This window comes from Schistocerca americana, chromosome 2, assembly GCF_021461395.2.
Source record: "Schistocerca americana isolate TAMUIC-IGC-003095 chromosome 2, iqSchAmer2.1, whole genome shotgun sequence".
NCBI classification, from domain to species: Eukaryota; Metazoa; Arthropoda; class Insecta; order Orthoptera; family Acrididae; genus Schistocerca; species Schistocerca americana.
In genome coordinates, this window is record NC_060120.1 from 573,753,320 (window position 1) to 573,778,239 (window position 24,920).

Below are 24,920 nucleotides of genomic sequence, written 5' to 3' on the forward strand. Positions count from 1 at the left end.
ACTGTTCATTTTGTTCATGAAGTCCTGTAAATTTTTCTCGTTTTCTGAGGGGACAGCAATGTCATCAGTACATACGATTGTTAATATCCTTTACGCTGTATTTTAACCTCACTTCTGATACTTTCTTTTATTTCTTTCATTGCTTCTTCATATAGAGTTGAATCAGTAGAGAAGACAGATTTCATCTCTGTCTTATGCACGTTTTTAATCTGGGCTCTCTCCCTTGGTCACCCTTTTCCCTTTTGACTCTTTTGCATGATATATGTATTCATCTATCCCTGTACTATATATCTAGTTTGTGAGGATTTCCAACATGTTGAACCACTTTATCTTGTTGAATGCTTATTTTAGAATGCAAATCCTACAAAAGCATTTTGATCTTTCTTAATTCTAGCTTCCATTATCAAGCATAACTTTGTAATTGCTTCTCTAGTGCCTTGACCCGTCTTAAAGCAAATCACATAACTTTGAACAAACATTATTCCTCAGTACATCGATATCCCATTGTCTTACACATTTATTCTGCCTAATAATCCTCTCAAACTTCAGCCTAATCTTCATCATTACTAAATTATTATCTGAGATTACAAATCCTCCTGCGTATGCCTTATGATCCAGTATCTAATTATGTATCCTATATCTCACCATGATGGAGTCCATTGGGTATTTTATTGCATTTCCTGGCTTTTTCAAAGTGTATGTTCTCTTTTTGCAACTTATGAATCGTGTATTCTCTATTACTAGCTGAAATTTATTGCAGAGCTAACTGAATCTTGCTTCTCTCCCAAACCTACAGTTTAATGCATATTCTCCCGTAACTCTTCTTTCCATTTCACTTCACTGACTCCTGATCCACCTAGTTTCAGCCTTTGCATTTCCCTTTATGATTTTCTGGCCTTCATGTTATATTCAGACCTCTGAATGCTTAATGTTTTCCTTTCACTGCTTTTTCATCCTTTTTCTCATAGTCACCTCCCCTTAGCAGCCTTCTCTTGGAGATCCAATTGGGACAATAATATTGAATCTTTTGCCAGTGAAGAGCTCATCCTCACACTTCTTCAGTTGTCGGCAACGTCTTGTGTGGATACACTTTCTTTAATGGACTCATTTTTTTCTGCACATCTGTGCTATTGATCAATACTGATTCTAACATCTCTTCCACCCTGAAAGCAAGTGGGTGCCCTGATCCTTTAGTGCTTATCTTCTTCCATTTTGTCAGGATGCTGTTAACGATATAAAGTAGATTTCTTGTATATGAAATCATCACAGACAACTATCATTATTACCACATGATATTTAGAAAATAACCCAGGAGATCAACTGACATTTCAACATGGGCCTGCAAATTACTAATCATGGCTAATCATTATTAATCTGGGCCACAGGCTCATATAACTATAAGGAGTAAGTAGTGCACTGCATTTACACATGAAGAAGATTGTGTTCTGCTGTGGGTAGGATATGTAATTCAAAATCTGAAAAAAAAGAAAAAAAATACTTCTGCTAATATTATTCTGAGCCTTCACATGATCTATAACTTAAAGATTTCATTGTGGTGTGTATTTCCCTTGTGCAGCAATCAGGCTTTAAATGTAATTGAATAGAATCAAAGAATACTGAGATATATTCCTGTGAAATCCCCTCCAAGTTGTTTGTATGCTTGCATGAAAAGTAGTTGCTGGAGAGCCATCTTACAGACATATTTAATGGGTAATGAGAGGTGAATGCACAGGCCGGTGATTTTACCTGTCATCTTCAAAGATGGATTGCACATTACTCAGTGCATGTGGCTGAGAATTGTCCTACTGAAATAAGGCGTATCATATTGTCTTACAGAGATTCGGTAATTCATGCTTTAAAATTTCGGTGCTGTAGCAGTTACTGTTAAGCTCTATCTCAGTAAATTAGAATCCAGATCATATGCTGAATCCATTGGTGCCCCAACCAGCAAACATTGTGTGTTTATTCCGTATGGTGATAAACAGTGCAGGATGTCAGATTGAGATCACTGGGGTAACAACTAATACAAAAGCAGCCATTAGTGTGTGACACATTAAGTGTGATTCATCAAAAACTGCTATATTTTGTATCTCAGCGTGGTGATGGTGTTCATATACCTGACCGCTGATAATTTATAGACTGTGAAAGCCAACACAATAGCTTGTGTCTCTCAATAGTTGTTGTTGCACTATCAACACAAAAGAGATCTACCCCCTTACAGTACTCCACTTTCAAACCAAATTCATGGATGAATCTGTACAATTACTATGGTCATATGGACTAGATGGGTGTTGTCCCATTCTGTGGTCACCTTGCATTGCCTGTACTCCTCCATTACTATATACAACTTCATTATACCAACAGGTTCCACATATATGTCATAGCAGGCTGTTCTGAATGTGCTGAAATGTCATGATATGACAAAGCCACACCTCTCAGACCTATTTTTGCCCCATTTAACTCCAGTATGCTGAAATATCTTCGGATATCAGTAGGGCACATGCTTTCACATTTCTCTTTCGTTTAATGGCTGTTTACTGACTAAACTTACCATGTAAGAGAGGACGCTGCTGGTTATATGTGTGCACATCCTTCTGCAGACTTAATTACTTATAACTGGCACAATACATGCAGCTTTAGACCCATATTGTGTGTGTTCATTTTTGACATTCTTTTCAGTGTTGCAGTTTTCATAAATGTTTGTCTAATGAGTTAATGGCTCACAATAAGCAAATTTATATACCTAGGAATATTATTGATTTCATCTACATAAAACCAAATTGCCAGTATTACTTAGTTTATTACTGCTGTCCTGCGAATTTCAGGTGTCAAAATTGATATAATATCTATGCACTGTTTCTTGCCATTGTAAGTAGTGTAATTCAGCTCTGTCTTGTGTGGGAGGGTTGCATGGAACAGAATGTACATATTCTCAGGCACAACCGAATTGTGTGTACCATCTGGTTAGCAAGATGTATGAGACAGGCGAAATTCCCTCAGACTTCAAGAAGAATACAATAATTCCAATCCCAAAGAAAGCAGGTGTTGACAGATGTGAAAATTACCGAACTATCCGTTTAATAAGTCACAGCTGCAAAATACTAACGTGAATTCTTTACAGAGGAATGGAAAAACTGGTAGAAGCCGACCTTGCAGAAGATCAGTTTGGATTCCGTAGAAATGTTGGAACACATGAGGCAATACTGACCCTACGACTTATCTTAGAAGAAAGATTAAGGAAAGGCAAACCCACATTTCTAGCATTTGTAGACTTAGAGGAAGCTTTTGACAATGTTGACTGGAATACTCTCTTTCAAATTCTGAAGGTGGCAGGGGTAAAATATAGGGAGCGAAAGGCTATTTACAATTAGTACAGAAACCAGATGGCAGTTATAAGAGTCGAGGGACATGAAAGGGAAGCAGCAGTTGGGAAGGGAGTGAGACAAAGTTGTAGCCTCTCCCCGATGCTATTCAATCTGTATATTGAGCAAGCAGTAAAGGAAACAAAAGAAAAGTTCGGAGTAGGTATTAAAATCCATGGAGAAGAAATAAAAGCTTTAAGGTTCACCTATGACATTGAAATTCTGTCAGAACAGCAAAGGACTTGGAAGAGCAGTTGAACGGAATGGACAGTGTCTTGAAAGGAGGGTATAAGATGAACAGCAACAAAAGCAAAACAAGGATAATGGAATGTAGTCGAATTAAGTCAGGTGATGCTGAGGGAATTAGATTAGGAAATGAGACACTTAAAGTAGTAAAGGAGTTTTGCTATTTAGGGAGTAAAATAACTGATGATGGTCGAGGTAGAGAGGATATAAAATGTAGACTGGCAATGGCAAGGAAAGCGTTTCTGAAGAAGAGAAATTTGTTAACATCAAGTATTGATTTAAGTGTTAGGTAGTCGTTTCTGAAAGTATTTGTATGGAGTGTAGCCATGTATGGAAGTGAAACGTGGACGATAAATAGTTTAGACAAGAAGAGAATAGAAGCTTTTGAAATGTGGTGCTACAGAAGAATGCTGAAGATTAGATGGGTAGATCACATAACTAATGAGGAGGTATTGAAAAGAATTGGGGAGAAGAGGAGATTGTGGCACAACTTGACTAGAAGAAGGGATCGGTTGGTAGGACATGTTCTGAGGCATCAAGGGATCACCAATTTAGTAGTAGAGGGCAGCGTGGAGGGTAAAAATCGTAGCTCAAGAGATGAATACACTAAGCAGATTCAGAAGGATGTAGGCTGCAGTAGGTACTGGGAGATGAAGAAGCTTTCACAGGATAGAGTAGCATGGAGAGCTGCATCAAACCAGTCTCAGGACTGAAGACTACAACAACAACAACAACAACAACATGCAGTAGTGTGTAGCATCCCTTTATCCTTGTGACAGTGGCAATATAGTGTGGCATAGAAACCACAAAACACTGAAAGCTCTGATCAATTACAGCTGAGTTGTTTCTTATAACTCAGGGATAATGACCAGCGAACAGCTGAAGGTGGTGCATTCTCTTGCAAAAGTTGCAGCTTATGGGTGAACAGATGGATGCACATGGCCAGGTTGTAGGCTCGTGTATTCCTTGTGTTTGACAGACAATGGCAAAATGATCTGATTTCATCCCATGTAAACATTTTGTTGTAGTGAAATAAAATTGTCAATTACACACATTATATTTATTCAGAGATAAACTGCATAGACCATCAAAGCAGTAGTAGAGCAACACTATAACAACACTTTGATTGTCTTTTTAAATAACATCAAAGACAATCTAAAAATGTCACAGAGATGGAATGAGTGGAATAAATAAAGGAGCTCTTGTCCACTTGCCTATCTCTTAATACCCCCCCCCCCCCTCCCCCCCCATGATAATATCTAAAAGTAACCACATATATCATTTTGAATGTAGCATGTTCTTACCATGAAGTTCATGAATATTCTGATTCAGTGGCATTGTTAACAAGCCTGCTTGATTTTTATCCATTGAAATGTATCGAAAGCCAATTATTCAAATGTGTGTGAAATCTTATGAGACTTAACTGCTAAGGTCATCAGTCCCTATGCTTACACACTACTTAATCTGAATTATCTTAAGGACAAGCACTCACACCCATGCCTGAGGGAGGACTTGAACCTCCGCCGGGACCAGCCGCACAGACCATGACTGCAGCACCTTAGACCGCTCGGCTAATCCCGCGCGGCTAAAGTCAATTGCTCCAGCTATTACTATCTCCCTAATGAAATGATGTTTTATGGCATTATGCTTTGTTCTTGATTTGTCTATATGCTTCTTGGGGTGTATGATTGCTTCTTGATTATCACACCAGCAAGTGTTGATTCTCTAATCAGTTGTTTAAAGTTAAGGCTATCCAGTAATTCTATCATCCATACAATTTCTCTTATGCAGGTTGCCACTGGCCTGTATTCTGCTTTCATTGTGCTAAATGCAACTGCAGTTTGTTTCATACTCTTCCAGTACACCGGAGATCTTGCCAGTAATATTACCTATCTCATAATACATTTGTGATCATCTACACAAGTATCCCAGTCAGCATCAGAAAATGCTTAAGTATTTGGCCAGTGGCACAATATGTGAGTTTTTAATGTACTCTTTCTTTCGTACATCTTACTACCCTCTTTGCTGCATTCCAATCGCTCATATTAAATTTTGAACAATATTTTTGATAACTTTGCCACCGAGAAAGCCGTGTCTGAGACCTGTGTGGAAGGTAAAGTAGTCCACCAATAATCTCACAATATGGAAGATTTTTAACTTCCTCATCACACTTTTCCTCAAGAAGATTTGATTTTATTTCCACTGGGTTCATGGCACCCTTAGCATTTTGAAGTCTGAATCTGTCAAGTCATTGTTTAATATACTCCTTCTGAGAAAGACTAATTGTTCCATCTCGGCTATTCTCAAATTTCACTCCTAGCGTGTGACACCATACCCATGTGATTGATTTCAAAGCAACTTCCTAAATGATTCTTTACTTGTTGCCTCATTGCTTCATTCATTGCAAATGTAAGCATATCATCCACATATACAGACAGAATAGCTTTCCCTTCCTTTCCACTTAACTTGTACACACATGGATCTATATCATTTCGGATAAATCCAAGATTTTCTAGTGAGTTGTTTAAATGACTACTCCAGCATTTGCCACTTTTTTTCAGTCTATAAATTTACATGTTTAAAGTGCAAATCAAACTTTCTTCATGAAGCCTTCTGGCTCATGCACATATACCTTTTCCCTTAATTTGCTGTACAGAGAGCACTCTTCACATCATACTGATCAATATGTCATTTTTTTTCAACACTTGCTGCTATCAGTGGTTGAATTGTCTTGAAATTTGAAACAGTATCATAAGTCTCATTATAGTCTACACCTTTTACTTGGCTAAATCCCTTTGTGACTAAACGAGCTTTAAAAATCTGCTTCTCACCAACTGTCTTTTTTTTTTAATACCCATCTGTTCTTCATAGGAATTACACCAGGTAGGAATCCAACCAGTTTCCAAGCACCTCATCCAGTTTCTAGGCACCATGATTTTTCAAGGAGTTAATTTCTTGATTCATTACTGCCTCATCAGAAGTAATTGCTTCCTGATACATTTATAGTTCGTCACTGTTGCTTCCTCACATGATGTTTATTTGTGCTTTGTCAGCATAAGTATTCTCTTTGGAATGAAGTGTCTTTGGATAACATTTCCTTAAACCAATTTTTTCGTTTGTTATGTAATTTGTTTGCCTGCATCTACTTCATGAAGTTTCAACATGTTCCACAAGTTCCTGATTACCTTTAGTTTCTTCCAAATTTTCCTCCTGATCTGAGAAACCATAAAATTCATCTTCAGTGTTAGAATCTTTTCTTTCACTTTGCCTTTCATCTTCACTACTGTTTACTGTAGATTTCAATAAATTCTTTCTTTTTCTTGTTTTCATTATGTGTGTCGCAGTGTACATCTGCTCATCCCAAGAACTCTTTAGTAAATCACTTCCTAGCAGTTGCGACTTTTCCATATCAATTAACATTCTGCTGAGCTGTTTGGCTACACCGTCTTGCGACAGTGTGAATGTCATTGCTATGCCAAATTCTTCAGATTCACAGAACTGTGACCATTTGTGCAAACAGAATTCTAGGCTAATGTGTGTTTAGATTCTCTGCAGGTGTTTTCTGGTGTGTTTTTCTGTTTGAATCTTTCATTTCTTGATTCTTCAAATGCTTCACCTGTATTTTTAAGGAATGCATAAATATGTATGTACTTGCATTATCCATGATAGTCATTAAATATCTATTGCCTCCTACACTTGCAACATCAACAGGTCCCATGAGATCACTGTGAGCAAGTGATACAGTTTTTCGAAACAGATTTCATGTTGATTTACTGACCACACAGCTATAACATGGGTTTGTTTCACCTTTTTCACAGTCGTGTCACAGGTCTGCTTCATTCCTAATCATGTTGCTTATTGTACACTTGATGATGTGCATCATTTGACAATGTGATTTTGTGTTACATTCATTATTCCTCAGTATGTTTTTTGTTCTGTCAACTGTACATGGCTTTATTCATTATTTCTCAGTATGTTTATTGATCTGTCAGTTGCACATGGCTTCATATTTATGTACAGCATGTATCAATAAGAATCATCTGATTTTAAAATATCATAACTAATATGCTACTTAAGATATGTGCGTGAACAAAACACTGTTGGAAAGAGCAAACTCTCAAGTTTTACATGGCTCCCGCTAGGTATCAGCAGCGTGCACCCACTTCAGTTCTAATGAAAATGGTGTCAGGACAACATCTAATGTTCCAACGATTTGTGTGAGTGTGGGTATGGGTTATACTGATTTACTGCCCCAAACCACATTACACTTCTTTACGAGGTGACTTACTTGGGGTTTGCAGCCACTCTTCTTCACTGGATAACCGGCTGCTGGAAAATCTCTTGACTTCTTCTCCAGCTAATAGTGCTAGGTACAGGAACTTTTAAGCCTCTTTCTACTTATAAAATGAGTAGACATACAAACTTTCCTTTTCGTCAGTTAATGATGTATTTGACTTTCATGCACAATATAATTCACACTTTCAACATACATATGTAACTTTCTGTAAGGACCTTATACCGTCAAACATTAGAAACAAAATGACTTACAGTTAAAAGAAAGTTGGCTTAACTACCATGCCTTCTTAAAACGAATCAGAAAATATGTCTTGCCTCTACCAGGGCTGAGTCAAGGGTCTACAAGAGTACTTTTTCAACTGTTCTTATTTCACATAATAATACGCAATGACACAATAAGCTCAGATCAGCATAAAAACTCCACGGTTCTTCCTTACACACATGCTAAAACCTCTGTGAATTGCCCAACAGGTACTTGTTGGTGCTGCCCGACCGCTGCGTCTACTATCTTCCAGCGACTGATTTTAAACCTGCACACACAAATATGTGATGTGCAATAGGTAGGATTTTACCATCCCACACTTGTATCTAGAATATCATGTGTTTGAGATGGTAGAAGGCTGAGTGGTTCTAGAATTTACATGGAAATTCTCGAATCACTACAAACATTTTGTGTTCTACATTTTGCGCAGTGCAGATCAGTAATAACTGTTCTGTGTGAATTTCGTACTAGGTATGGTGTGGATCCTCCTACAGCACAGAGCAGTAAATGATGGCATGAACAATTCTGAGAAACAGGTTGTTTGTTTAAAGGCAAATCGCCAGCCATCCCCAAGTGTCCGTCACAGAAGTCGAACACAACCGCAATAGTTTCACAGGGAGTCCACAGAAATCCATTCGCTGTGCAGCTTGTCAGCTCAATATTCCTCCAATGTATTCTGTTGTGTTTCGTGGTCAGAGGTGGGCAAGTGTGGGCAAGTTGCTTCTGTACTCCGTAATGAGTAGATGATTCTGGATGTCTTGCTCTTTGCATGAATTGGCATGTGATTTTCTACTTTGTAGCCCATTTATTTTCTTTTATAATCTTCAATACTTACCAGTGACCTAGTACTGTAGCTTATAGCAGTTGACTGTGGAGGATTCAGTTTTCCCTGAATCAAGATACTGACACTGATCTTTGAAAGGGTGACATGTAAAATTCTCAGTGCATTCACACAAAATACCATTTGATAAAATGAGCTGATTTTATGCATCTCACCCCCCCTTTTACTCATCTGTTTCCCTCTTAAACAGTATTACATTTGATGAGATCTTAGCCATTTGACACGCAGAACAATTTGATTTGCCGTGGCAACTCCTGTTCAGTTGCTATGATTCAATTTCAGCTTCAAACCAGTCTTTGAACTGAATGCCACCACCACCACCACCGACAACAACAACAAGCTGGCCATTTTCCAAATAAACAAAATTAGTAGTACCATTTTGTTATACACAGTCATTAACATTTGGCCAAACTGATAAATTTTACTACCAATTTCATTATGATTTTGTAATTCAGTGGTAGCAGTATTCTTAAAAATTCCTATGAAGAAGAAGTTGGGAAGGACATAGGATAACATGTAAGCAGACTGTGAAATATTAATTCTAAAAAATTGCAAGATTTCTGCCTATTACGGGAATTGCAGTAAATATTAATTTTTAAGAAGTTTCAAGATTCTGTATCTTACAGGAATTACAGTAATCTATATGACCAACAGAATGCAGTCTCTTTTCACCTAGACATATCTTGTTTTGTGGTATCAGCTGAATCCGAGAATGTGCATGAAATTTTGAATTCTTCAGAAAGGTGGTAATAGATAAAGATTATTATCTAATCTGTAGCTTCCATCTGATTATGTTTCCATCAAGTACTAATAAATGTTATTCACACATTAGTGTATTGCATTTTAGATTGTCAGGTTTTAGGTAGTGTTTTTCTCACCTCTTGGAAAACTTTATGATACAGCTTCTAGCTGTGGCTCTGCAACATGAGAAACCACACTTGGAAACTCGCCGTAGTGATCTCTTAAGACAAGAGGAAGACTTCAAAATGAAATTGGAGAAGCTGCAAGAAGAGTTATTACAAAGACTTGTGTGTGCTGAAGGAGACATTCTGCAGAATGAGGTGTGTGACATCTGATTTAAGATCGTAATAGTGTCTCATTCATTAGGATGTTGGAATTTACTTTTTACCCAAAAGTGATAACAACATTACATTGATAAAACTGAAACTAAATGAAACTGTAGAATTTTTCCAGTAATTTGGGGAAAGCATATTTGTGCCATCAGTTGTACTATTTTATGTTTATCCTCTACCAGTTTCAAATGTTACAGTCATCTTCAAGGAAAAATACATTGTACATTAATGGATCAACCATACATTTCTATCATATATGAGCCTTGCAAATGTAAAATGTGCCTAACTGTCATAGTAGTCTCTCTTAACACAGTCAATTTAAACATGCTGTGCTTTGTCACAATACATTAAGTCCTCATATGCCAGATGCTGCCTTTCTTTTCTTCCCTACATTATTGCATAACAAATCTATGGTTGAAACACTGTACAGTTCACCTTACTTTATGAAAGATGATTACTCTTCCCTCTTACAGTTTTATGTGGTCCACTTTCTTGGAATGCTCATCAGGTCTTTTTGTTATTAAATTTTGCAGGAACTTCTTGCTTCACTGAATGAAACAAAAGCCAGCAGTGCAGCTGTCAGGCAGTCTCTGGTGGAATCAAGTGCACTACAGCATGAACTTAATAAAGAATGTGAAGTTTACAAGCCTTATGCTGAATTTGGAAGTAACTTGTTCTTTGTTATAAACAGTCTTGGAAAAGTTAATAGTATGTACAAATTCTCAGTGGCTTCATTCAAAAGACTGTTTCAGAAGGCATTAGATATGCTTAAGGTATTTCTCACTAAAATATTATTTTCTACTTTCAACCAGTTGAATTATTGACTGCTTATTAACTCCAATTTATAGGAAGAAAATGACATAGATCAGAGACAAGAACACCAGAAGAAGAATCTGCTGCTCCTGACATATCAACAAGTTTCTCGCAGCCTTTTTAAGTCAGATCGACTGATGTTTGCTTTGCATTTAATACACAGTTTGTTTCCCAGTGAAATACCAGATGATGTAAGTACAAATATATCATTACTATAATATTGTGTGTATTCATAATTCATATGTTTTCTAGAAGATGTTTCCCAAAGGCAAAAGGGCAACAAATAAAGCCCAAATAATACCTCTCTATTTCCATAAAACTGATCCTATTTAAAGTAGTAGAGCATTGCATAAGCCTCCAAATCTGTAATTACCTATCAGCGAATCGCATTTTTAATGTGTCTCAGTTTAGTTTCAGACCAAGCTTACCAACTGTGAAAGCACTTGAACATACTGCTTTTTCACTTCATCTTAATATGAGTCCAAGTTGTATGTAAATGCACCACTGTGGGCTTTAGTAAAGATTTTGATTCTGTCAGTCCTATAATTTTATTTACTTATTTATTTTAAAAACCATCATACATAGCATGTTAAATAAGTATTTCAATTCATGCTGCATTCATTATTCAATTTTCTTCCTCTTCATCCACATTCATTTAATGTTTTTTGCTCTCTGCTTATGGAGATGTCTGGTGTTATGAGGTTTCCTTTCTTGTTCATCCTGAACACCACTTGCTGAATTTTGTTCATAAATTAATTCCTGTGCTGATGTTTGCTTCTTTGAGGTCAGTTAGTGTCCAAATATACCACACTGGTTATTCTTTCAGCTTCATAATTTTAGTAAAGATTTGCTTTGTCAGCCTGTCATCACACATTGTTGACAAAAGTCTGAAGAATGACAGTATTCTTTTGTTCACTGTGTGAATTGTGTTCACTAGGTGTTTGTAGAATTCTTTGTTAAGTCTTGGCCTGTAGTATTCTGTTTCTCTTGTCCTTGGGACAAGTAACCCTCTAAGGAGTCTTCTTCCTTTTTTTATAATTTTATTTAGGTTATTTTTTCACACTAGTTTTAGCGTTACAGCGACATACAGAGCTTCAGGCCTCACTGTTACATTATGAAGTTTAATTTTGATGTCCCATGATAAAGCCTTCTTTCTGTATATGTTTCTAGTGTTCTGTGATACAATGTTTACCTTATTCTCTGTTATCTATAAACTTTCCTTCTCTTTGTTTTTACTGCTTAGCCACTCACCTAAATATTTGAATATAATTTTATTAAAAATATATTCCTGCTACGTCTATAAAGGCACAGAACTCTCTCTGATTAAATCTGAGCCAAGTGACAGAAAGCAAATAATGCATAATAACAGTTCAAACATTCTAAGTGTCTTATTATGAATTTTACAAGGTTCGGTGGCTGGAACTTTGTTGTTTATAAAAATTAGATGACACTATCTTTGTTACTGCTGGGAGAGAATCAGAAGCTCTAAAGCCAAAAAATTGATGAACCTGAAATGTCTAATATGTATTTGGGGCAAATGAATAGCTATTTATTCATTTAAAACTGTGAATAATTTTTTTTAGTCTGCACTTAATAGCAGTGATGATACATCAGCTATATTTCTTGGCAATTACCTTGATCCAATACTAACGTGAGAAAACCGCACAAAATGTGTATGTAGGGGGGTGTGTCATACCTTGGAACACTTTTCGGACTTTGGGTTCTAGTCAGCCCTGTGTCATAAGTTTAATATATCTTCTTATTCCATTTTTAAATAATAGCATTCACTTTTTGCCTGCTGCTATTTTCTCCTGAAATTACGAAAATTAATCCAGAAGAATAAGATCTCCCAAATGTGCAAAAATGTTGAAAGGTACAACATGGTCATGTACCTAGGAATAAATGTTCTACTGTTATTTAAAAGTGTTGCAATTGACAAAATCTTGTCAGTCTTGCATTTAATAGTCTTACCAGTTACGTTATTACTCTACTGCATACCAAGAACCTGTAAGTGGAAGCAAATTCATATTATAAAAAATTGGTTACAAGTTAAAAACTGTTTGAAATAGAAGCTATTGAAAACAAAAACAAAATTTTCATTTGCAAGACATATTAATTCACTAAGACATAGAAGAAACTCAGATCATGTGCAAATATCTCATGTTCCACTCTCAAGAAAGTATTTATGGTAAGCTCCATCCTTCATCAGCAAAACCATTATGTCAGCACTTGCTTTACAGTGTAAAGATGTTTCATGAAGAAGACATTTTTCTTTTAAAGGAGAAGTGATACATGTTGTTGCAGTGTGCAGTGTAATTTGCAAGTATCTAACAGTATACACCATAAAGAATGCAGTCAGTACTATTATTATAAACATGGTTTTGATGAGTGGCTAGCGGACATTGAGAAATCAGACGCATATGTTGACAGCTCTTCTCACTTTTTCTTTCAGTGGAAATTCATCACAGTTACATTTTGGAAAAGACTTCATCCATTCGGTCTTCTCCTTGTGCCCAAACATTAATTTTTGTGGTTTGTAGTCTGTAGATGGGTGCAATATATGATTCATGATTTCTTCAGAGTGGCAATATTATAAGACAGTGTGTGGTGGGATGGATGGAGGAAGACAGAGGCAGAAAATGTGAGGAGGGGTTGGGGAGGGGTGACCCGTAGCTCAGACATAGGCAATAGGATTGCGAAGTAGTAATGCAGGAAGGAGAGGCAGCAAGTTCAAGGGTATCAGAACTGGTGAGTTTTTTGTGCGGTGCACAATGAAAATGTGGAGGTGTGACTTGGGAAGGTCTGAGAGGACAGAGAAAGAGGAGACTGTTAGGTAGAGGTTGGCAAGCAGTGGGGTAGCTGAGATTGAGGCAAAGATTATTATGGGAGTGAAGGATGTGCTGCAGGGATAACTTCCATCTGGGTAGTTCATAAATACTGACTCTGAGGAGAAGGATCTAGATATCACAGGTTATGAAGCAGCCATTGAACTGAAGCATGCTGCGCTGGGAAGCATATTCTGTGACTGGGTGGTCAGTTCTGCCCTTGGTCACAGTTTGGCAGTGGTCATTCATCCTGGTTAATAACTAGTTAGTGGTCATGCCCATATTAAAATGCTAAGGGCACACAACTAATAATAAAACAGGAGTGTGCAGCGGAGGGTATCTAGTGACCATTATCTGTTGACCCAGTTGAAAGATCATGTATTACATTAGATAAAAAAGATTGTGTGCTGTGAGTGCATACTTTCAGTACACATACTGGAGCTTCATCAATCCCTGCTGACTTTTTATTTTTGTACTTTTTATTTCCATACAGTTTTACTGACTTAATGCTCTGTACTGGATTGCACCATCATTGTATGTATATTTTTTGCAGAAGCTACATCATTTCTAGAAATATTTCTCTGAAATACTGGAACAGAAATCAAACAATTTTTATTTGCACTGAAACATTTATTGACCTATATCAGTTGTCTAGCCTTTTCTTGTTTTATGGCATGCTGGGCAACTTTGCTTTTGTTCAAGACCTGAAATATTACTTAATTGCAAATATATCAGTGTATTTCCGCTTGCAGAGCACCAGCATATCAACTTGATATTAGAAATAACATTTTTTGTTATGTGTTACAGGAATGGAGTGTTTTTCTGGGACAGCATTTGTCTGTGATAAGAGCAGACTCTGGTAGTATTGGTGGTGAATTGCCAGATTGGATAAGTAAGGAACAGTTAATAGATGTTTACACAATAAAGGTGGGCATTTTTTTATCAATTTTACTATTTCCTTCAGTTTTACAAGTCCTGTGTTTTAATTTAGAACTGACTTTACCTTGCTACATCCTTTAAAATGTACTGAGCGAGGTGGCGCAGTGGTTACCACACTGGACTCGCATTCGGGAGGACGACGGTTCAATCCCGCGTCCGGCCATCCTGATTTAGGTTTTCCATGATTTCCCTAGATCACTCCAGGCAAATGCTGGGATGGTTCCTTTCAAAGGGCACGGCCGACTTCCTTCCCTATCCTTCCCTAATCCGAGCTTGTGCTCCGTCTCTAATGGCCTCGTTGTCGACGGGACGTTAAACACCAATATCCTCCTCCTCCCTTAAAATGTTAGCAATTGGATCTTAAATGTAAAGATTTTATTTATCTGTCATAAAATGTTTGTTACAGAAGTCTAACTGTAAAATCAATAGTTTTTGTTGCAACATCAAATCATGTAGTGGTGCTAGCTATAACTGTCATTCATTGAATCTGTGTTATGCACAACTATGTGCATGCTTCTTTTTTTTCTTCTTTTAAATTATGTCATTTAAATATGACATTTACAGTGTGAGAGCTCTGATCATTATTGTATCTATAGATTAGATTGGATTAGATTTTCGTTCCATAGATCCGTGCTGAGGAGATCCTCGTGGATGTGGAACATGTCAATTTTTTTTTTTTTCTTAAGGTGAAATAACGATACTAATAGTATGAATATATACATCATTTGTTTCTATTAAAAAATTCGTCAATGGAGTAGAAGGAGTTGGCCACTAGTAAGTCTTTCAGGCTCCTTTTAAACTGATCTTTATTTGTAACTAAATTTTTTGTGTTTACTGGCAAATTATTGAAGATGTGTGTTCCTGAGTAGTGGACCCCTTTTTGAACTAAAGTAAGTGCTTTTAAGTCCTTGTGCAGAACATTTTTGTTCCTGGTATTGTATGTATGAACTGAGCTGTTTGTTGGAAAAAGAGATATATTATTTAGGACAAATTTGATTAATGAGTAAATATACTGAGAGGCAGTAGTTAGTATACCCAGTTCTTTGAAGAGGTTTCTACAGGACGTCCGTGAATTTACTCAACAAATAATACATATTACACGCTTTTGGACTCTGAAAACTTTTGTTTGACTCGAAGAGTTACCCCAAAATATTATACCATATGACATTATGGAATGAAAGTAGGCAAAGTATGCAAGCTTTTTCATTTTTATGTCGCCTATGTCTGCTAACACTCGAATTGCAAATACAGATTTGTTGAGGCATTTCTGCAGTTCTGTGGTGTGCTCTTCCCAACTGATTTTATTATCAAGTTGTAATCCCAGGAATTTAAAACTGTCAACCTCTTCTATCTGCTCTTCTTCGTATTTTATGCATATGCTGGGTGGAAACCTCTTACAGGTTCTGAATTGCATATAGTGAGTCTTTTCGAAGTTTAATATCAGTGAGTTGGCTTTAAACCATTTATTAATATCCATGAAAATATCATTAGCAGATCTTTCTAGAACTGCACTTGACATACTATTTATTGCAATACTTGTGTCATCTGCAAACAAAACGAACTCTGCTTCTGACAGTGTAACTGATGAGAGATCATTAATGTACACAAGAAAAAGCAATGGTCCTACGATGGATCCTTGTGGGACACCACATGTAATTTCTTCCCATTCTGATGATGACTGATGACTTAATTCACTAGTCCCTTGCACTGACACCCTTTGTTTCCTGTTAGTGAGGTATGACTTGAACCATTTTGCAGCACTGCCCGTGACACCATAGAGTTCTAATTTACTTAAAAGGATGTTGTGGTTCACACAATCAAATGCCTTTGACAAATCACAGAAAATACCTGCTGCTTGTAATTTGTTATTTAATGAATTAAGTACATTTTCACTGTAAGTGTAAATAGCCTTCTCGATATCAGAACCCTTCATAAATCCAAACTGTGTTCTTGATAATATGTTATCTGTGGTCAGATGGTTGAGCAGCTGCCTGTACATTATTTTTTCTAAAATTTTTGAGAATGCTGGCAAAAGTGAAATTGGTCTGTAGTTTGATGGTATCTCTTTATCCCCTTTCTTGAATAGAGGCTTAACATCTGCATATTTTAGCCAGTCAGGAAATGTACCAGTTATAATTGACTGGTTACACAAGTAACTTAGAATTGTACTAAACTCACAAGAACATGTCTTAATTAACTTTGTTGATATTTCATTGTACCCACTAGAATGCTTTGTTTTTAAAGATTTTATTATGGAAGTTATTTCTTTTGGTGAAGTGAGTGATATATTCATGTACTTGAAGCTATTTGTGAATGCTAGTTTCAGATATTCAAGGGCATTATTTACTGATCCTGAAAGTCCCATTCTATCAGTAACGGATATAAAGTACTTGTTATATAGATTTGCCACACTATGCCCATCAGTTACTAATGTGTCATCTACCCTTAGTGCTATTTGCTCCTGTTCCTTTCTGCTTCTATCAGTCTGCTCTTTCACTATATCCCATATTGTTTTTATTTTGTTCCCTGACATTGCTATCTTCTTCTCGTAGTGCATTTGTTTAGATGTCTGAATTACTTTTTTTTTATGTTTTACAGTATTCCTTGTATTTAGCTAAATCATCAGCATTGGAGCTATTCGTGGTCGACAGATACATTTTCCTTTTTGTCTTACAGAAAAACTTTATTCCTTGTGTAATCTGTGGTTTTATTATAGACTTCTGTTTAATTTGAGTAACTTTTAGAGGAAAACAGTTTTCAAACATGGTACTGACATTGTTCATGAATGTGTTATATTTTTCATTCATGTCATGAGCACTATAAATATCTTTCCAGTTCATATCTTTGAGCAGTTTTCTGAAACACTCAATTTTTGGTTGATTGACTACTCTCCTGTACTCAGATTTAGCAGTCTTGATAATCTGCTTAGAATTTACATCTAAAACAAGGAGCTGCATGTCATGATCTGATAGTCCATTTATAACTGGTTTTATGATATGATTTTGTTCCTTTGATTTGTCTATAAAAATGTTATCAATGGCTGTCCTTGAGGATTTAGTGATCCTAGTTGGAAAGTTTACAGTGTGAGTTAGATTGAAAGACAACATTACTAACTGCAGTGAATGTTTACTGGAAGATTGCATTAGAAAATCTGTATTAAAGTCACCAGCAATCAAAATTTCTTTGTTTCTTCCTGTTAAATAACCCAAAGAGCTTCTAGATGATCTAAGAATAGATTATAATTTCCTGCAGGTGTTCGATAAATAGTTATTATTATATAGGATCTGTTATGGAACTCTACTTCTGTTGCACATGCTTCTAGATGCTGCTCTAAACAGAATTTATTAATGTCAATGTTCTTGAATTTATGGCAGTTTTTGATAAATGTGGCAACTCCTCCTCCATCCATATCTACTCTGTAGAAGTAGGAAGCTAGCTTAAATCCTGAAATGTCTAACATATCTATATCAGTGGTCACTTGATGTTCAGAGAGCCAAATTATGTCAATTTGGTTAGATGAATTCAGTTCATCGATACAAATGAGTAGTTCATCAACTTTATTTCTAAGTTCCGGAATGTTCTGGTGTAATAAAGATAACTGATACTGCATACTAATGGGATTGTAACTCCTTTGTCGAAGATGAACTGGCAGTTTCTGATTACTTTCTGTTAAACACTGTTTAAATGGAGGCTGTATGATAAAATCTGACTCAAACTGAGTGTGTCTGCCAATCTCTCTTAAAACTCATTTTCTTTCCCCCTTCCCTATCCTAAAAAAGGCGTCCCTCTGACACCTGTGACCACTGGTATTTTACCACTTGTGCCAGTGTCCCCCCTTAAGTTTTCTGCAATCAACCCAGACAGTTTTCCCTTCCCTTTCCTATTGAGGTGAAGGCCATGCCTAGTGTAGTACCACCTATCGATAGCATCCACAGGAATCAAACCAATATGGGACCCTATATCCGTCCTAAGCAGTCACTCCAACTACAAGTTCACCCTCCCTACAGAAGAGTTCAAATGAGGTCGATCATGGCGTCTCAACACAGACACATATCCCACACTCGTATGCTTCGTTGCTGATGCTATCATCACCAGGTCACTCTCTATGGAATATTCAGAGTCTCTGTCAATGCTATTTCCCGGACCACCCACTATAACCACGGCATCCTCCTTCGTGAAATCCTTGCATAAGGCACCTACATCCTCTGTTACCTGACCCAGATGTGCACTAGGCTTGAAAAAGTTTGTGACCTGGCACTCTATACTGAAATGCAACACTTGTGGAAAGTGTCATTCTATATAGAAACTAATTCATATTAATATCAGTTACACAATTTACTTTTGCATATCAAAAAAGTTCCATCACTTACACATACTTACATTTTCCTTTAGCTTTGCAGTAATATTTTCTGGCAGCTTTGTATTTTCTCAAATTCTTAGCTTACCTTGGTATTTACATTTCTTTAAGCTGAGAGAGGTTCATTGTTTCACACAAAATGTTGTTGCTACTGAACCCAAAAATAAATCAAGACGTTTCACAAAATTGTTATACAACATATTGTTGGCTTCCACCCCTTTGAATAACATTATTGTGTATTTATACAGAAAAATACAATTACTGCCCATTTGAGACGAGCACAGTAGAACAAAAATGATTATATACACTACAGGCAGAATTGTTGAAGAAGTGAGTGCACCAAGAAAAGAAGCCTCCCATCTGAGCAGGCACTATTTGCCAAATAGTGAACTCCCTACCTATTTAAGGCTTCAAAGTTAACTTGACCCACTGTGTACCAACTTACAGCACTATTTAAAATCTGACTTTTATCATTTTAATCAATTGCAAATACAGCACTTCAAGCAACAAAATCTTTGACATTTCACAGTTTACGAAAATAATTCTCTTAATCATTGCATACACATTGAAAATTGTCTTCATATTAGTCACATTGCCATCACATTCGAAAATTTTGGTTTTACTAAGTACAGGGAATCAAACAACAGTCTTATTTACACACTCAACGTCACTTTTACAACCTGTACACTTTTCTTCGCCACATAACGTACATTAGCTGTAACTTCTTGCCCTTCTTTCTTGTTCTTTATAAACCAATGTTTGTTTGTTTATTTGATCATTTGTTCATATTGTGTGCACTGCCATAGTGTTCATATGATTGTGATAAAACTTTGTCAACTTATTGCTTGCACTTGTACAAAGGTTGTAGGCATAGTATAATTAACTTACAGTAGGTGGCACATGAGTCATACCATATCTGAAAGAGCATTGAACATTTTGACGACATGTTCGCCATCCAACCTGAAAGATTTGTGGGAAAAATTCAGAGAGGATTTGAGAGAAAACACTTTGCACTATGTTCATACCATTAGCATTGGCAGTTCCATCAATTTTTCAGACAATATTTTCAATCAAACTCTAATCAAAATCGAGGACATATGCTTAAATGTCAGCAACAAAGAGCTCATTTATGGTGTGTTTGCACCAGAACATTCTGCATTTATCCTTTCTGATCACAATTTAGTGAGAGGACAGCAGTACAATGCCAATGATTTGCATGCGTTTGTTGAATCTAATGAACAACTCTTGTGTGCAGAACAAAAATTGGCCTTCAAGGCAATTTCAAATGCCATGTCAAATGGCAGAGGTGATTTGTTCTTCCTTGATGCACCTTGCGGCACTGGAAAAATGTTCATCACCAGTTTGCCATTGACTCACATTTGATTTCGAAATGAAATTGCTTTAGCTCTTGCTTCATCACATATTGTGGCTACATTATTAGATGGTGGATGAGCAGCGCATTCGGTGCTCAAATTGCCATTGGATATACAATTCTCAGAAGCTCCAACATGTAACATTTCAAAAGATGTAACATGGCTAAAGTTAAAAAAAATTGTAAGGTCATGTCTGGGGTAAATGCAACATGGCTTATAAGAAATTACTTGGAGCAAGTGATTGAACTCTTAAAGATTTACGATCAAATGAATACTCATTTCTCATTTTATTATCTGGTAACTTTAGACAAAATTTCCAGTGTTACTTACATTAACACCAGCTAATGAGCTTGATGCCTGCCTCAAAGCATTGCATCTTTGGAGATGTGCAAAAATTCACATTAAAGGCAATTATGAGTGTACATCTGCGGCACAATGCGTTGGCAGCTAAATTTGCAAAGCAGCTATTGAACATTGGCGAAGGAAAAGTAGCAGTTGATGCCACCACAAAATGTATTTCATTTTCGTTGAACTTTTGTTTATTCTGTTGTCCATCAAACATCTCATTCAAAAACTTTTTCCTCAAGTTGTCATCAATTATAAAAATCATAAATGACTTCGAAAATGTGCTATTTTGGCAGCAAAAATCACTGATGTCAGTGCAGTCAACCAAACAATTCAAGAGGAAATCTGTTACCTACAAATTGATTGACAGCATTGTGAATGCAGGTGAAATTGTTAATTATCCTCTCTAGTTTTTAAATTCATTGGAATCTTGCTGGTGTGACACTGCACAAATCTTCATTCAAAGTTAGTGTGCCAGTTATCCTCTTGCAAAACATTAATCCACCCCGACTACATAATGGAACAAAACTTGCTGTGAAGAAACTATTGCTGAATGTCACCGAGGCAATTTTTCATGATGGAATGTCAAAAGGAGAAGATATGTTTATTCCATGGATTCCCAATGTTTGAACTGACATGCCATTTGATTTCAAACAAATGCAGTTCCCTATTTGACTTCTATTCTCAATGGTCATCAACAAGGCACATGGCCAGTCACATGAGGTGTGCAGATTAAAACTAGGAAATCCATGTGTTTCACAGGGCCAGTTGTATATTGTATGCTCACAAGTCAGACAGCAAAGAAATTTATTGGTTTTGCTGAAGATGGAGAAACAAAATATACTGTCAACCATAAAGCACTTGACTAATAAAGTCAGCAATATAAAATGAAATCATTTACACTTCTCCTTTATATATCATTCAGTTTCAACAAATGTACTCATTATCAACAACAACAAAAATATCATTCTTTCTATCATTCATAATTAAATAAGATATCTCTTTCATATTTCAAATGATATTATCACAATTATGTTTTCTGCGGCAGCAACATGCTGCGTACCAACTAGTGTGTGTATAAAAGAAATGGCATTTGGCCATTCCCATATAGCCATCCATCATGTTTACAAAGTATCTTTGTTCATGATTATCCTCCTTTATGCCTTTCATTTACCTCATTTTTAACTAAGCAAGATTTCCATCCCTCTTTAGCAATACCCTTAACTTTTTCAACATCATCATTTACCACCCGCACACATGCAACTTAGCTTAATTTACATCAGTCTTAATTAAGTAATTTTTCTTTACATCATTATTAATTACAAATGACTTGCCTTCCTCAACTTTACATTCCAGTACAATATTATCGACTTTGTCAACAATTGTACTCACTGCTTGCCCATGCTGTACACCAAAGTCATCAAAGATAACAGTATTTTACTTTAAAAATTTCCTGAATTATCCCTACATTCTTACGATCAATATTGTATTTTTGTTTTGCATCAGAAAACAGTTGATTATCATCATTATACCAGAATTTATTGACTGCTTCTGTAGTAGCCTGACAAGAATCAACAAGGTCAACTTCCATCTGCATATTACAATGGTTTTGAATTTCATTTTGCTGAAGCAAATATCATTACCAAAACTACGTAATTTTGATTCTAAACTATCTTTTACATTTTCTAATTTACTGTAAACAATCTTTCACTGAATCTATCTGTTTGTCCAAATTTGGATTTAAAATATTAATGTCAGCGTTAAATTCTTTTTTTATAGTCCTTACTATTAAATTCTGTTTTAAGGTTATTACTATTTGTGCCCAATTTTGTATTTGAACTGTCAATTTTACTATTATTTTTGGCCATTTTACTATTATTTTTATCTATTTTCAAGTTTAGATTACTGATGTCCCTTTTAATGTCACTTTTGAGGTGGCTATTACTTTTGCCCATTTTTAAATTTAAACTGTCCACCAGACTTTTCTTCTATACAATGTGTTCCTTCATGCAATTCAGGTATAGTATTAACCTTTTCCATTGCATCGTAACTACTTTCTTCGCCCTTAGTATCACAGTCCTCCGGAGGTGAAGGTCTTGAAATCTCATCAATAACCTTAATGTTACCTGTGCTGTGATAAAATGTTGAATCTATCTCTGATTTACATCCACTGTCTTCCCAAGGGCCATTTTTAAATAGCACTTTTCCCCACTGATTTCTGCTCCCTTTTTACCAACATCAAGCACACTGTCTTCCACAGTTTTATCACTCATTCTGAAAAGATTGTAAGTAACACTTGGTAACATGAGCACTTGACCTTATATTTCTACTGAGTTGGTCACTGCTATGTACACTGCTTCATATCGCCAACTTCAACACTGACTGCATTTTCTTCTGTATTTCACCCTGGTGTGTTTACATCTGAACTTCTAGCTGTTTCTATTATTTGAACATAGGTAATTTTTCTAAGAGGTGTTCAGTCATTACTTAGAAAATATTCTATCTAGGTTCGAATATCAGGAAACACACAATTTGTGTAAAACTTTTAACTACTAAACATGTGCTTAAACTCCTATGACAACAGCACATGCATAGATAAACAGAACCAGCAAGTGTATCAGCAAAGTGATATTTACCAGCCAAATGCTAACAGAGCTTATTTGAATGGTTCGGTGGTCTCATGCTGGAATACAGCTCTGAAGATCTTTTTCTTTTCTTTTAATAGGAAAACATTTGACTGTGTAGTCTGGAAAAAAATTGTGGCAGGTGCTTGTAGAGTTCGGGTCCCACCACACTTGACAGCAGTGATCATAAGTCTGTACAGTAATCACATTGTAGATGTGAAGACGAGTGCTGGCATGTCTGATTTCTTCAGTGTACCAAAAGGTATCAGACAGGGTTCTACATCTACATCTGCATCTACATCTATACTTTGCAAACCACCAAAAATTGCATGGCAGAGGATATGTCCCAATATACCAGCTATTGGGTTTTTTGCCTATTCCATTCTCTATGGAGTGTGGGAAGAATGATTACTTGAATGCTTCTGTGTGTGCTATAATTATTTGAATCTTGTTCTCACAATCCCTAGTGAGCAATACGTAGCGGTTGTAGTATATTCCTAGAGTCATCATTTAAAGCTGGTTCTTGAAACTTTGTTAGTATAAGTTCTTGGGATAGTTTACATCTATCTTCAAGAGTCTGTCAGTTCTGTTTCTTCTGCATCACTGTTACACTCTCCCATGGGTCAAACAAATTTGTGTCCACTTCTGCTGCCCTCCTCGGTATGTGTTCAATATCCCCTATTAGTCCTATTTGGTTCAGTTCCCATACACTTGAGCACTATTCAGAATTGGTTGCATGAGTAATCTCCTTTGTAGACTGACTGCACTTTCTCAGCATTCGACCAATAAACCGACGTCTTCCACACGCTTTACCCACAACTGAGCCTTTATAATTGTTCCATTCCAGATCCTTACCCAAATAATTGTATGAGTTGGCCAATCCTGACTGTGACTCACTGATATTATTGTCAGAGTATACTATGTTTTTTTGTTTTGTGAAGTGCACAATTTTATGTTTCTGGATATTTAAAACAAGTTGCCAATCTTTGCACCAATTTGAAATCTTATCAAGATCTGATGGAATATTTATGCAGCTTCTTTCAGACAATACTTTATTATAGGTAACTGGATCACATGCAGAAAGTCTGAGATTACTAATAATATTGTCTGCAAGTCATTAATGTACAACATGAGCAGCAAGGGTTCCAACACACATCCCTGGGTCACACCCAAAGCTACTTCTACATCTGACAATGTCTCTCCATCCCAGATAACATGCTGTGTCCTCCCTACCAGAAAGTCTTCAGTCTAGTAACAAATTTCACTTGATACTTCATATGATCAAACTTTTGATGATAAATTGTAGATGTGGTACTGAGTCAAATGCTTTTCACAAATCAAGAAATACTGCATCTGCCTGTCTGCCTTGATCCAAAGATTTCAGTAAGTCGTATGAGAAAAGTCAAGTCGGGTTTCACGTGATCAGTGTTTTTGAAATCCATGCTCATTGGTATAGAGGCCATTCTGTTTGAGATACGTCATTATGTTTGAGCTCAGAACATGTTTCAATATTCTACAACAAATGAATGTCAAAGATATTGGATAGTAGTTTTGTGGTTGGTTG

At 36.4% G+C, this 24,920-nt stretch overlaps 1 protein-coding gene across 1 annotated transcript in view; it reads left to right on the forward strand.

Moving 5' to 3' along the window:
* The window catches only part of LOC124594191 (cytoplasmic dynein 2 heavy chain 1), a 786,854-nt gene that overhangs the window by 639,166 nt on the left and 122,768 nt on the right, over positions 1 to 24,920 (forward strand). Inside the window, exons 58-61 of the mRNA XM_047132551.1 lie at positions 9,910 to 10,068; positions 10,614 to 10,853; positions 10,929 to 11,084; positions 14,526 to 14,645. Coding sequence (XP_046988507.1) covers positions 9,910 to 10,068; positions 10,614 to 10,853; positions 10,929 to 11,084; positions 14,526 to 14,645 — 675 coding nt within the window. The remainder of the gene's footprint in view (positions 1 to 9,909; positions 10,069 to 10,613; positions 10,854 to 10,928; positions 11,085 to 14,525; positions 14,646 to 24,920) is intronic.